Source organism: Tachyglossus aculeatus, chromosome 21 (genome assembly GCF_015852505.1).
Source record: "Tachyglossus aculeatus isolate mTacAcu1 chromosome 21, mTacAcu1.pri, whole genome shotgun sequence".
NCBI classification, from domain to species: Eukaryota; Metazoa; Chordata; class Mammalia; order Monotremata; family Tachyglossidae; genus Tachyglossus; species Tachyglossus aculeatus.
In genome coordinates this window covers 2,067,682-2,083,090 of record NC_052086.1, presented here as the reverse complement: position 1 = coordinate 2,083,090, position 15,409 = coordinate 2,067,682, and the positions used below count along the sequence as shown (strand labels likewise).

Here is a 15,409-nt window from a genome sequence, read left to right as displayed (position 1 = left end):
AAGGGGGGAGACAGAGAACACAACAAAACATGTGGACAGGTGTTAAGTCATCACAACCAATAGAATTAAAGCTAGATGCACATCATTAACAAAATAAATAGAATAGTAAATATGTACAAGTAAAATAGAGTAATAAATCTGTACAAAAATATATATACAGGTGCTGTGGGGAAGGGAAGGAGGTAGGGCGGGAGGGATGGGGAGGTGGAGATACTGTTCTATTTATTTTGTTAATGATGTGCATCCAGCTCTTTCTATTTATTCTGATGACTTGACACCTGTCCGCATGTTTTGTTTTGTTGTCTGTCTCCCCCTTCTAGACTGTGAGCTCATTGTTGGGTAGGGACGGTCTCTAGATGTTGCCGAATTGTGCTTCCCAAGTGCTTAGTACAGTGCTCAGTCCCCATTTTTACAAATGAGGGAACTGAGGCACAGAGAAGTGAAGTGGCTTGCCCAAGGTCACACAGCAGGCAAGCGGCAGGGCTGGGATTCGAACCCATGACCTTCTGACTCCCTGGGGCACGCTCTGTGAGACTGTGAGCCCCACGAGGGGCAGGGACTGTGTCCAACCTGATTTGCTTGTATCGACCCCTGCGCGGAGTACCATGGTTGGCACACGGTTCTAGACTGTGAGCCCGTTGTTGGGTAGGGACCATCTCTATATGTTGCCGACTTGTACTTCCCAAGCGCTTAGTACAGTGCTCAGTAAATACGATTGAATGAGTGAATGGCACATAGTAAGTGCTTAACAAATATCATTATTATTATCAACCCAGTATAAAGAGCCGACGTCCTAAGCGGGTTGTTTCTTGCTCCTCCGTGCCTCAGGGAGGGAGAGCGTAGAGGTCACGGTTTGCGTCCCGCTTTTCCCCAAAAATTGGAACCGGGATCCTTATAGGTTATGGGAAGGTTATAGGTTATATAGGTTAGGTTAGGTTATAGGTTATGGGAAGCAGCGTGGCGCAGTGGAAAGATCACGGGCTTTGGAGTCAGAGGTCATAGGTTCAAATCCCGGCTCCGCCAGTTGTCAGCTGTGTGACTTTGGGCAAGTTACTTAACTTCTCTGGGCCTCAGTTCCCTCATCTGTAAAATGGGGATTAAGACTGTGAGCTCCACGTGGGACAACCTGATCACCTTGTAACCTTTCCAGCGCTTAGAACAGTGCTTTGCACATAGTAAGCGCTTAATAAATGCCATTATTATTATTATTATAGCGCCCCTGCACGTGCTTTTCCTTCATTCCAGTTTATTTGTGATTACCATTCTATAGACCGGGTGTAAATCCTGGAGTCGTACCACCTTCACTATTGCCTGACCAGGATTTGGAACAGAGGACCTTCGTAGGCACTTTCTAAGGAATCACTTCAATCATCCAAATGTCCATTGCAAGTAGAGAAAGAGGTCCTCTTTAGCAGGTATAGGTGGAAGACTTCCTAAATCTGGGTTAGGCAGTTTTCCCAGAACTCCTTTAAGCAACTCCCTCTTTCAAGGCTCGTGTCAATGTGCCTCCCACACACCCGCATCGACAAAACATCAGAGACGGCTCTTTTGCCTTTTTCATAGTGAACTAATATTGCAGTCAAGTCATGAAACCCGCGAACCAACTCCTTCGGAGGTTTCAGTTGTGCCAGCAATCCTGTTTCAAGATGCGTTTCCCTCGGCAGAACATTCAGCCGAGCCCTTTCCGGGGAGCTCCTGTGATGAAAGAGCGGGAGAAGCAGAGGAGCCGTTAGGCTAAAAATGGGAATGTGGGCCATTGAGTCGAAAAGAGATTCAGAAGCAGGGATGCTTCTGTTGCCAGCAGCCAACCACCAGGCCTAGAGATCAAAAGATGGGCAGGGCTGACATGCCAGGATAAAGAATCAACCCATCCATCGCCTGGCATAGAGAATAGAGCCCGAGCCTAGGAGTCAGAAGGTCTTGGGTTCTAATCCCGACTCTGTCACTTCCCCACTGTGCGACCTTGGGCAAATCATTTCACGTCTCTGGGCCTCAGTTCCCTCACCTGTAAAATGGGGGTTGAGACCGCGAGCCCCACGTGGGACAGGGACTGATTCCAACCCGATTTGCTTGTATCCACCCCAGCGCTTCGTACTGTGCCTTAACAAGTAGCATCATTATTATAATTATTGACTCTACAGTGTGCAGGACGCTGTACTAAATAAGTGTTGGTAGTAGGATCTGTGTCTTCAAGGAGTTTGTAATCTCGCAGGAGAGCCAGGCCTTGAAGGGATTAATTGCTAAGAGGAAGGAGAAGTGGATTGGTATATGAACTAGTGCTGGAATCGCTTCTAGTGAGAGATGGTGTTGGCAGAAAGAGCACTGTCCATCATATTGATTGCGCGCCTACTGTGTGCAGAGCACTGTACTAAACTTGGGAGAGTACAGTATAACAGATAAGTTCCCTGCCCACAATGAGTTTACAGTCTAGAAGGATTCGGGAATCCCAGCACCAGCCTGGAAATCAGGAGATCTAAACTCTAGTCCCAGCTGTGCCACAGCACTGATGTACATATCTGTAATTTATGTATTTATCTTAATATCTGAGTCCGTCCCCCCCCCCCCCCCCACACACACACACACAGAACTTGTAACTCGCCTCTACAGGGAATGTCAGTTTATTGTTTTATTGTATTCTCCTAGACACTTAGTCCAGTGCTGTGTACACAGTAAGATCTCAATAAATACTATTGAATGAATTAATCCATCAGTCCTTGCACACATCCCTATTTCTCCTTTTGCTCTAAGGGCTCTTTTGCAATAAAGGAGAATAAAAACACGGAAAGGTTTGGGAGATGGGAGGACCTGCATTACCTGGTGATGGGGAGAGCAGTAATCATGAGCTGGAGGCCAGTTCTGGGTCACAACTCCAGACTTGCTGGCCCTTTAACAATAATAATAATGATGGTACTTGTTAAGCTCTTACTCGTGGCATAGTGGAAAGAGCATGGGCTTGTGAGTCCGAGGTCAAAGGTTCTAATCCTGGCTCTGCCACTTGTCAGTTGTGTGACTTCCGCCAAGTCAGTTAACTTCTCTGCACCTCAGTTACCTCATCTAGAAAATGGGGATTAAGACTGGGAGTCCCACTTGGGACAACCTAATAATCTTGTATCTATCCTAGTGCTTAGAACAGTGCTTGGCATGTGGAAGACACTTAACAAATGCCATCATTATTAGAATTATTGTTATGTGCCAAGTGCTGTTCTTAGTGCTGGAGCAGATACAGGTCAGTCAGGTTGGACACAGTTGCTGTCCCCCAGGGGGCTCACAGTCTTAATCCCCATTTTACAGATGAGGTAACGGAGGCCGGGAGAAGTGAAATGACCTGACCAAGGTTGCACAGCAGATACATGGCAGAGCTGGGATTAAATCCCAGGTCCTTCGGACCCCCAGATCCATGATTAAGCAGCACTGTCATGCTGCTTGTCCTTTGGATGGTGTAGCTAGAGGAATAGATTCAGATTCCCTGTGAGGGGTGGGGAGGGTGAAGATCTATCTAGCCCTATATATGTATAGATCTATATGTATATATAGATAAAGTGGGGCCTAGGAAGGAAGGGAAAGACGCAGCCTGGCCTAGTGGGAAAAGCCTGGGCCTGGGCTTCAGAGAACCTGGGTGCTAATCCTGGCTTCGCCACTGGTCCTCTGGGTGACTTTGGGCAAGCCACTTCACTTCCCTCAGCCGCCTCATCTGGAAAATGGGGATTAAATCCTTCTCCCTCTTACTGAGACCGGGAGCCTCATATGGGACAGGAACTGTGACCGACCTGATTATCTTCTATCCACCCCAGTGCTTAGAACAGTGCTTGACACGTTGTAAGTGCTTAACAAATGCCATCGTTCTTATTGTAATTATTATATAGGCTTATTACATAAGTGTATATATCCATATATTAATATGCAGAAAAGGAATTAAGACAAGGAGAAGTTCTCTTTATCCTAAGTGGAATTCTTTGCTAATTACCTGGTGCTTGAAATGACCAAAACCTTGCAATTGACTTGGAATTGTACGTTCTGCGGAGGCCCTGCTTTGACCTAATTAGAAACAAGACTTTTAGTGGGCCTGTTTTTAAATAGGCCGTCCTCTACAGAGATTTTTCCCAGTTGACTCATTTTGTCCTTCCACAAGTTGTCCCATCGCCCTTGGGGCAGGACACCGTTGGAAGGCAGGGGAACATTCTCCGGACAGTTTTCCAGCGGAGCAGTCAGGGCGCTTCAAGAAGCAGCACGGCCTAGTGGATTGAGCCTGGACTTGGGAATCATTTATTCATTCAGTCATATTTACTGAGTGCTTACTGTGTGCAGAGCTCTGTACTAAATGCTTGAGAAAATACAGTATAACAGTAGACAGACACATTCCCTGCCCCACAGTGAGCTTACTGCGTTCTAATCCCGGCTACACCACTTGTCTGCTTTATGACCTTGGGTAAGCCACTTAACTTCTCTGTGCCTCGGTTACCTCATCTGTAAAATGGGGTTGAAGACGGTCAGCCCCACGTGGGACAGGGACTGTGTCCAATCTGATTATGTGGTATCTACCTCAGCGCTTAGAATAGTGCCTGGCACATCATAATGGCTTAATTGCCATTTTAAAAAGCGGAGTTCTCCAGGAGAACCGATTGTCCTGTTTTCCCGTTTCTCTCCCGTTTCCCCGGGAGAGAAAGGGGGAGGGCGCGGCGGGAAAACGGGGCCCATTTTTCTCCTCCCCGGTCTTGGGTACTGCTTCCCGCAGGACTGCCCTTGGCTGGGATGAAAGCGGGCACGGTGAGCCCGGCTTCGGGGGTGCCCGGGGCGGTGGTGATGGGGCAGTGACTCAGAGCGGCACACCCTCATAGTCGGGCAAAGGCAGGAGGAGGATCGTTGTAGAAAGCACAAAAATTTTAGGTGCGGGGCGAGATGGAGTTGGAAGGCCGGAGCGGAAATCCCCAAGGGAGAGGGCCGGAGTGGGAATTGAGAAGCAGCGTGGTCTAGTGGTGGCCTGGGAGACGGAAGGACCCGTATTGTAATTCCGGCTCCACCACTTGTCTGCAGTGTGACCTTGGGGAAGTCACTTCACTTCTCTGGGCCTCAGCTCCCTCATCTGTAAAATGGGGATTAAGACTGTGAGCCCCGTGTGGGACAGGGACTGTATCTGAACCTGATTAACTTGTATCCCCCTCAGCGCTCAGGCCTGGCATAGAGGAAGGGCTTAACAAAAACCCTTAAAAAAAAAAAAAAGAATTGAAATGACGCTGCTAACTAGTGTCTTGAAGGACAGGACAACAAAGTAAATGAGGATCAATCGTTATTTCTTATTTCTTGAAGGACAGGACAATGAAGTAAATGAAGATCAATCGTTAATACTTATTGAGGGCTTACTGTGTGCAGAGCACTTTGAGTAGACACAGTCCTTGCCCTCAAGAAGCTAGGGATGGGAGGAGACATACTAAAATAAATTACAGGCAGGGGGAAGGTGTAGAGTAGAAGGATATCTACTTAAGTCATATGTCGGGGGCGGGGGTCAAGTGCTTAGGTGCTGAGGCGGTGCAGGAGTGGTTGTGAAATAGAGTGGGGGGACGAGAGATTGAGCAGGAAAGTCAGAAGAGTTGGAAATCCCCTCTAGGCTGTAAGCTTGTTATGGGCAGGGAATGTGTCTGTTTATTGTTCTGTTGTCCTCTCCCAAGTGCTTGGTATTGTGTTCTGTGCACAGTAAGCGTTCAGTAAATACTCTCGAATGAGTGGGACTGGAACCTGAAAACATTTTGGTGAGTTGGGTGATCCATCTGAGGCTGAGGAAGAAGGGAGGGCAGAGTTGTGGGGGAGCAGTTAATGTCCAGGAGAGAGGGGTATGTGTTTATTCTATATTTGGTGGTGAAGGGACTTTTGGCAGTGGTGGTTTTATCTCAGCAAAGCATGCCCCGCTCAGCTGCCCCTGACAGAGAGCCGATTCGACCTCCAGGAATTTAAAGCAAAATCCAGCCCGGGGGCTCGGCCCAGGAAACATCCCAGACCTCAGCTGCACAGTGACCCCGGGCCCCGAATTTCACTCTTCCAGGCCTCAAATTGGGACGGAGCCCTCATTTCCCGGAGCCGGCGGCTTTCAGGTGGCCCGGTAATCCCATAAGGAGGGCAGACCCGGGCTCGTCTTGCACAGGCAGAAACTAGGGCAGGGAAGGCTAAATTGGACTCAAGGTGACTCAGCCAGGAGGAGCAGGCCCCGAGCCAGGCTCTGACCAGTGGGCTTTCTCATGTGGCAAGTCACTTCCCCCTCATGGCCCAGGTACCCAATCTTGGTAAAGTGCCAGGTAAGACTGCAAACTCCAGGGGCAGAGGGAATGTTTCTACCAATTCTGTTGTACCACGCTTTAGTACAGTGCTATGCACATAGTAAGACCTCAATAAACACCATTGACTGATGGTTTTATTCCAGGAACTTCTGTAGGACTCTGGGTGCAAGGGAACCCTGGGGTTAATGGCATTTTAAAAACCTCAATGAAACCAGGGCTCGAGACATCATCAGCTGTGCAGTGAGCGCCGTCGTCCCACGGGTTTTCACCCCACCTTCTGACTGGACTGCTGTGGGGGAATTAGGGAACATTGGTCTGACCAAGTGAGCCCATGCTGGTACGGCACAGTGAGGTGTCACAACACACATTTTCCAAGAACAGAATCTCTGCATTCTAGGTGACCTAGGAGTATTTATTAGTAGTAGTGGTAACGATGATGATGGTGATAAAGGTGGTATTTAAGGGCTTACTCTGTGCCAAGTACTGTACTGAGGACTGGGTAAGACCTAAGGTAATCGGGTTAGACACAGTCCCTGTCCCTCCTGGGGCATCAGGTCTAAGTAGGAGGGAGAATGGATATTTAATGTCCATTCGATAGATGAGAAAACTGACGTACTGATAAGTTAGGTGACCGGATCGAGGCCACACAAGAGGCAGAGCAGGGATTAGAACCCAGGTGCTTTGACTGCTGTACCTGTGTCGGTTCCACGCTGCACTCTGTGTGAGCACAGCACTGGGAATCAGTGGACTTGGGTTCTAATGCCGGCTCCTCTGCTTGCATGCTGCGCGACCTGGGGCATGTCACTTCACTTCCCTGGGCCTCGCTTCTCTCACCTATAAAATGGGGATGAAGACTGAGCCCCATGTGGGACCTGAGCTGTGTCCAACGTCGCATCTACCCTAAGGCTTAGTACAGTGCCTGGCACATATTATGCACTAAATAAATACCGTTTAAGGAAAACAAAAAAATAGATGGGGCCCATGCCCCAGGCTAGCCTGCCAGGAGCAGGGGAAGGAGGCTTAGTGGGTGCTTTTCCTTGCAAGTGACTTTCCTTCTCTTCCCATTCAGATATGCCACCCCGCCCATAGGCTCTTCCCCAGTACCCAGCCTGCCAGCTGGGGAAGACAGTCTGGAATACGTACGGACTCTTTATGACTTCCCCGGGAACGACGCCGAAGATCTCCCTTTCAAGAAGGGAGAGTTCCTCGTCATCATAGAGAAGCCGGAAGAACAGTGGTGGAGCGCCCGGAACAAGGACGGCCGTGTCGGGATGATCCCCGTTCCTTACGTGGAGAAGCTGGTTAAGCCGGGGAAGCACGGAAACAGGAATTCCAACAGCTACGGGATCCCGGAGCCAGCGCACGCCTACGCCCAGCCTCAGGCCACGACTCCTCTGCCCTCAGGGCCGGGCGCTCCCGGAGCCGTCATCACCCCTTTGCCATCCACCCAGAATGGACCTGTCTATGCCAAAGCAATTCAGAAAAGAGTACCGTGTGCTTACGACAAGACGGCCTTAGCCCTAGAGGTAAGCGTGACCGATGCTGGCTGTCCATCGGGCAAGTCCCCCTTGACACACATCCCTTCCTACTCCCCATCAAAGACAGTCCGCCAACAGTTGTCCTTCATGTACTAAGACGCTTCTGTCGGTAGAGTTGAGGCAACTTGGGCGCACGAGATGGCTGTCCTTTGTCGAGTTGTTACGTTTAACATTTGTGCGCCTGAAGCCGTTTTCTCTTTTACCTCCTTGGCTCTCATTTCTTCCGAAACTTTTTCTTGAAGTGAACTGCTCCATGAGAGCAGAGCGTTTACAGTCAGTGAGTCATATTAAGTGCTTACTATGTGCAGAGCACTGTGCTAAGTGGGAGAGGACAATGTAACAGTATACAGACTCATTCCCCACCCACAATGAGCTTACAGTCTCGAGAAAGCTGTTAGGCAGTAGAGGGGAGTGAAGACGCAAATAGGGCAAGATATCCTGGGTGCTGAGGTCTCGGACTCCCTCTGCTAATAGCCCATGGGGGCCTGCCTTGGGTTTTGGAAAGTTTTACTGGTTTTACTGTGGTCCTAAGTTCCCGTCTGAGGAATATCCGTCTGAATGCATCCCTCCGCTGGGATGCAGCGCTGTCTGAGGTTTCCTTAGACCGTTCTCTTTAGGTACTTCCCCTGCCCTTCCTGGCTTTGGGTTACCTGATTTCAGCTTTCTGTCCAGCCCCCTGTCTGGGTTGCCTGCTCATTCATTCATTCAATCGTATTTATTGCGCACTTACTGTGTGCAGAGCCCGGAACTAAGCTCTTGGGAGAGTAGAATATACCAACGAGCAGGCACGTTCCCTGCCCACAACGAGCTTACATTGTAGAGCCTGCCATCGCTCATTCTCATCCCATGGCCCACCCGGCTTCGATTCCAGGAGGCCGGCCGCATTCCAGAGCCGGAGCCGAACAGGAAACTGCCTTTGAGTCGCCAGCGAGGGCGGAGCCCCTGGCCCTGAGCAGAATCCATGGGCCACGGGAGTCAGGGCCAGGCCGGAAGCACAGCTTCCTTCTCCCGCCTCCCGTTCTGGGCTCTGTCCCCTGGATCCCACTGCCTTCTGAGTCACTTCCCCATTCAGCGTGACAAATTGAGGGAAGAGCTGACATTCAGCGGCCCCCAAAGATCACACAGGCCGGAGGGAAGAAGGCTTGCGTCTCAGATGCCTCCAGGAGTCAGGCGGGGCCTTTGGTAGAAAAGCAGAGAAAGGGAACAGAAGGGTGGGAGATCAGTCGGCCAGTCAGTGGTATTTATTGAGCTCTTACTAGGTGCAGAGCACTGTACTAAGCTCTTGGGAGAGGACAGTACATCAGAGTTTTAGCGGTCACGTTCCCCAATCACGAGCTGATAGTCTAGAGGGGGGAGACAGACGTTAATATGTGAGGCCCATCAGGCCTAAATCCAGAGACACGACCCATTTCCATGAAGCCCTTGTGGATAAGGTTGTGGTGGGCTGGGAATGTGTCTATTGTTATAGTGTACTCTCGCCAGCACTAAGTATAGTGCTGTGCACACAGTAAGCGCTCAATCAATGCGATTGAAAGAATCGAATGAATAGCTCTGTGTTTACTGCACTCCTAGGCTGAGAAGCAGCCACGGCTCCAAACTCCTTCACTTCCTATTTCTGTTTTCACCTGGCCCCGGATGGACCGCTCACCCATAGGACAGGTCAAGTTATGGCCCCCGACGTTTAGGTTTCTAAACGAGCACCCTATGGCAGCTTCACAACATCAATCTCTGGGGTGGTGCCCGGGAGACGGGAAGAAGCAGGAAAAGAACACTATGGGGACGGACTTAAACACGAGATGGGGGGTGCGGATTTAAGAGAGGTTGGTTGGGGTTGGGGGTTACACCATTGCCAGGAAGAGTCTGGGGGAGGGTCTGCAATCCATCATTCTTCTGACACCGTGAAAGGTGGCCACCTAATCGTGGAATCTGGCTGATTCATCCGCAGTTGAGGCCGTTTTGGATCCCACCAGAGTTCAGGAACCAGTCTCCCCCTTCATTTTTCACTTTTCTCCCGCAGGAGAACTGCTGTTGGTTCAAACAGTGTCCACGCTGGAGAGCCTGGCTTTTGGGCCAGTGAGCTGCCAGTGTTTATGCCGCATGATTACAGGGGAAGAGTAGATCAGTCGTCTTCCAACAAGCAAGCCGAAAATAAGGATCATATTTGGCTGGGTTCTAGTCCAAGAAATTGCATCTGTCAGAAAATGCTGTGTCACTCCCCAGGCCGTTGTGGGTACTTAGGTTCTTTTATCATTTGTATCTGGGTGTGTATGGAAATGTTTTCAGAAGCCCTGGATGTGGCTCTCAAATGAACAGTGTTCTGGTTTAACAAAACGGGATCGCTCACTCTCTCTCCTGGGAGTGTTGTAATTGGGTTCTCAAGAAAACGGTGAGGCGGTAGACGGAAACCAAGACCCAAATAGGACAAGATGTCCTGGTAGCCGGGGCCTTAGACTCCCATCTGACAGTACCCCCATGGGATTGTGGTGACTTCAGTGATCTCTCTTCCTTGGGTTTTGGAAAGTTTTACTTCTGTCCTAATTTCCTGTCTGAGGAGCATCCCTCTAAATGTAAATAATACTGAAAAACCAGGCCTGCGGCAAATGGTTTTCTCCCCCGGCCTCGGCTGGCTTCTTTCCGCTTCAGCTTGCCTCACAGCATGTCCCGGTGGAAAGAACACAGGGCCGGGAGTTGGAGGACCTAAGTTCTAATGCCGGCTCTGCCATTTACCGACTCTAGTCGCTTAAATTTGCTATACCTCAGTTTTCTCATCTGTAAAATGGGGTTAAAATACCCATTCTCCCTCCCCTTTTGACTGTGTACCTTATGTGGGCCAAGGACTGTATCTGCTTTGGCAGTGTGTCAACAACCCCAGTCAGTGCTTAACAGATATCCCAGTTATTGTTATTGTTGTGGTAGTTGTTATTATTACTACTACTGTTATTATTATCACTAGCAATTAGGCCTAGGCCGTGAAGGAGAACCAACCTCCCCAGAGCTGCCTAAAAATTGACACCTCTCAACTCTAGGTTATTCAAGAGAAGTGAGGGTAACCCGGAGGCCCAAGGTATAACTGTATAAGCTGTATAACTGCCTTTTCAAAAAAGTGGTATTTGTTAAGCCCTTACTCTGTTTCACGGACTGTACTAAGCACTTGGGGAGATGGAAAATATTCAGGTTGAGCTTGGTCCACATCCCGCTTGGGGCTCACAGTCTGAAACCCCATTTTACAGATGAGGGAACTAAGGCCCAGAGAAGTGAAGTGACTTGCCCAGGGTCACAGGGTGGACAGGTGGCGGAGCCTGGATCGGAACCCAGGACCTCTGACTCCCGGGCCTGTGCTCTCTCGATTAGGCTGTGCTGCTTTCCCGTATCTCTCCTTCTCCTCTGGCCGAGTTTTATCGGCTGCAAGGAGGTGGCATGGAGGAAGTATATGCATCCATGCAGCTGGCTGAGTAGTGGCCTTTCCTTGAGCCACCCGTCACAGGGAGGCTGACCCGCGGAAGAGAGCCGACCAGATCCCGCATCCTTGCCCGCCGACACTCCGAGTTCTTGCCTCCTTCCCTGACCAGGTCCAGCTAGTTCCGAGTGCCCAGTCTCCAGGGATCCTGGAGACTCCGATAGCCCACCTGACTTGCACAATCCATGTACGAATCTTAGGGTCCACCTGGGAAGAGAAGGAGGCCCCCCACAAGACTGAGTGGCCCTAAAGAGAGTAAATCCCATATCCCACCTTCCCTCTAACCAGTATTTGTCGAAGGATGGGGCGGGCCTGAGTGGGCCAGGAAAGGAGGCATGGAATCGGAACGCGTCGGGAGACGGGTACAATCCGTCTGCCAAATCAGCCTTTTCATTTTGGTCAGGGGGGCCGGGAGGAGGGGTCCCATGAGAGACTTCGGGGTTCTGAGCCAAACAGGAGAGGCAAACACGGACGCGGAGCCCTTTGCTTCTGCTCAGGCCAATCCTTCTCGAGCGTCGCTCAGCTTAGGGACTCCGGGTGGGAGCGTTTCTGGGCCCTCTCCTCCAGGAAGCCCCCCAGTAAGGCTCTAGGCACCCGGATCACCACAGTTGAAGGTTGGGAGGAGCAGCCTCCCCCTAAAGCCATCCCAGTCATACCCCTCCACTGAGGCTACGGAGGAATTAAGAGTAGCCAAGGGCATTTTTGTGGCGGGCGTTGCTCCGGTTAGACAGGCAAGGGGGCACGCTTTGACAGCTAGAGATGCTGGGTTTTCAGTCAGTCCTATTTATTGAGCGCTTACTGTGTGCAGAGCACTGTACTAAGCACTTGGGAGGGTACATTCCCTGCCCACAGTGAGCTTATGTTCTAGAGAGGAAGACATGTTAATATAAGTAAAATAAATTGTGCTTATGTACAGAAGGTCCTTGGGGCTGGGATTGGGATTGAATGAAGGGAGCAAGTCAGGGTGGCATAGAAGGGAAAGGAAGAGAAGGAAAAGAGGGTTTAGCTTGGGAAGGCCTCATGGCGGAGGTGTGCCCTCAATAAGGCTTTGAAGGATCGGAGGGGAGAAATTATCATTCATGGCATGGCTTCATTAGGTGAAGCCTTAATCTGGCGGCGGCGACTCCTCAACCCAAAGAGGTCATGGTTTGGCCGGGGCGGGCACTGTTTGGTTTCAAAAGCCGAATCCGATGAAATTTTCAGTCCTCGTGAACGGAATAAGTAAGGAACACCTACCGGGGGAATCAGAAACCAAAGACGTTTTTCTGTGCGGGAGCAGATCCTCCCAAATATAGATTATGAATTTATTCCATTGCAGAAGTCGCCTAGTGCATCAGGAGCTATTATTAGATGACATTTATAAACTCGTGTGTTGTATCGACTCCGCTTCGGATCCTGCTGAATGGATGGCTGCAGCTGGCTGCCAGAAATGAGCAGGAGCTTGCTTGAATTTGCATGTGTGGTTATAGGAACTATTTTTTTTTTATGGTATTTAAGAACTGTTCTAAGCACCGTGACGGATACATATCAGTCAGGTGGGACACAGTAGGAGGGAGAACAGGGATTGTACCCCAGTTTTACAGTTGAGGAAACGGGGGCACAGGCTTTCCCAAGGTCCCACAGCAGGCAAGTGATAGAAATGGGATTAGAACACAGGTCCTCTCCCAGGCCCTGCCTCTTTCCACTAGGCCACCTGCTTCCTATTTTATCTTAATCCCAGCAAGAACAGCAGACAGCACCCCTGGTTTGAAAAGCCAGCATATCCATGTTAGCTGGGGAAAGGGAAACTGTAAAGGCATGTTCAGCCTCTAATCTGGAACACTGACGGTTGGAAATCTTTCGAATTTCAAATGTGCGCTTGCCCCAAGCGTCTGCCTTTATCCCTTCAAGTGTTCCTACTGGAAAGCAGCCTCGAATGTTATGAAGGAAGTTTTTTAATCTCTGTGATGGTTAAAGTCTCAGTTACGGCGAAAAGGCAGAGTTGGAGTGGGGAGAGAGACCCTTGAGTCTCAGGTGGCCCTGGGCAGATGAAAAGACTGTAAGCTCATTATGGACTGGGACTGGGTCTGTTTATTGTTCTATTGTACTCTCATAAGCGCTTAGTACAGTGATCTGCACGCAGTAAGCACTCAGTAAACAACATTGAATGAATGATTGAACTCACTTGCAGGGAGAGAGAAGGCAGGGACAGACTCTAGGAAGCGCTCCCAGAAAGACACAAAGAGGGACGTACCCTCAGAGAACTTGCAAGCGGCATTAATCTGTCTGTCTTGCCCCCCCCCACCCCAGGACTGTGAGCTCATTGTGGGCAGTGATTGTCGCTTTTTATTGTATTGTACTTTCCCGAGTGCTTAGTACAGTGCTCTGTACATAGTAAACGCCTAATAAATACGATTGAATGAATTAATAATTTTTTTTAAAGTCTGAAGACAATTTAGATTATTTGCCAGTTCAGGCTGTCCGGAGGCCTCTCCCCGCCCCCCAGCCGAATTAGCGAGGCTCAGCTGAAACCCGTCTGGGAGGAAGTGGGATGTCAGGAACTTGTTCTGAAACGAGTCAGAGAGAGAGTTTGGCCAGATGAGACCGGAAGGGGGGTACTGATAGAGGGCTCAGCTCCCCAGGGGGAGGGTTGGCTGGGGGGTGGTTAGGGGAAAGTTATCAAACAGCTCCGGCATCGCTGGCTTTTCCTGACCGGGCTGGAGTAGGCCCACTGCCCGGGGTGCGAATCCCCATTCACGGCAGCTTACCAAATTGAGTAAGGCCAGAGGCAGGCTGCTGGTTAACGACAATAATAGTGGTGTGTTAAGCATTCATCGTGTGCTAAGCAGTCAGGATTGTGGAGAGATGCAAGATATTCAAGTTGGACACAGCTCCTGCCCCGCAGGGGACTCACGGTCTAAGCAGGAGGGAGAACCAGACCTTCATTCCCCTTTTGAAAGATGAGGAGAAGTCATCCGGCCAAGGTCACCCAACAGACAGTAAGAACTCTGGTGATATTGCAGGTGCCCACGGGGGCCTCACAGGTGGCAGGAAGGCTTAGGCCAGGGGCCACATCATCCCAGAGCTCTTTGGCCACTCAGCCCATTCCTCAGTCGAGTAAAGCACCCTGCTGATACTGGCTGCCGACAGGTCAGACCAGCTCCCCTCCGCCCTGTAGACTGTAAGCTCGTTGGGGGCAGGGAATGAGTCTTTTTCTTGTATTATACCCTCCCAAGCACTTAGTACAGTGCTGTACACACAGCGCTTAATGAACGCGAGTAACATTGAGTGGCTGCCTGGGAACAGGTGGGAAAGGGCCCATTGGGGAGCTGCAGGCGGAGGTATAAATAAGGCACGGAAAAATAATAATAATAATTGTGGTATTTAAGCGCTTACTATGTGCCAAGCACTCTGCTAAGCACTGGGGTGGATCGGGTTGGACAAAGTCCCTGTCCCACGAGGGGCTCACAGTCTAAATCCCCACTTCACAGATGAGGTAACGGAGGCACAGAGAAGTAAAATGACTTGCCCAGGGTCACTCAGCAGACAAGTAGCGGAGCCAGGATCAGGACCTTCTGATTCCCAGGCCCATGCTCTATCCACTGTGCCATACTGCTTCTAAATTCAGCAGCCATGATGAGGCAAAAATGAACCCCATGATTGTAAGACTCCCGATTGTTTAAAATAGCATGCGTGTGGGAGAGGCTAATTTTAATCCCCTTTTGGTTTTTCCAGGTTGGGACTCATTCTCGTTGACCAGATTAATTTTCAATGTCAGCGAGAATCAGAATGTGGTAGCCCCTCCTGAGCACCGCTCTTAGCAGCCGGACTCTTCGATTTGTACTTCCCAAGCGCTTAGTACAGTGCTCTGCACACAGTAAGCACTCAATAAAGATGACTGAATGAATGACTCTAGCCAGGGAAAGAAGGATAGATCAAGGCAGAGGACTTGCAGGGAAAATCAGCAAGAGAGGAGTCATCTGTTTTTGTGTGTGTGTGTGTGTGTGTGTGTGTCCCACCTCCAGTGTCAGAGGTCAATTTGGATTCCATTGTGGAAGGAAGCTTAGTACAGTGCTCTGCACATAGTAAGCGCTCAATAAATACGATTGATGACAAAGGAAGAATCTTCTTCAGCCAGCCTAGTTTAGCTAGACTACTGAGGCTTATCT

At 50.0% G+C, this 15,409-nt stretch overlaps 1 protein-coding gene across 1 annotated transcript in view; it reads left to right on the top strand.

Moving 5' to 3' along the window:
- CRKL (CRK like proto-oncogene, adaptor protein) overlaps nucleotides 1–15,409 on the top strand; it is a 45,138-nt gene that overhangs the window by 18,116 nt on the left and 11,613 nt on the right. Inside the window, exon 2 of the mRNA XM_038763257.1 lies at nucleotides 7,336–7,792. Coding sequence (XP_038619185.1) covers nucleotides 7,336–7,792 — 457 coding nt within the window. The remainder of the gene's footprint in view (nucleotides 1–7,335; nucleotides 7,793–15,409) is intronic.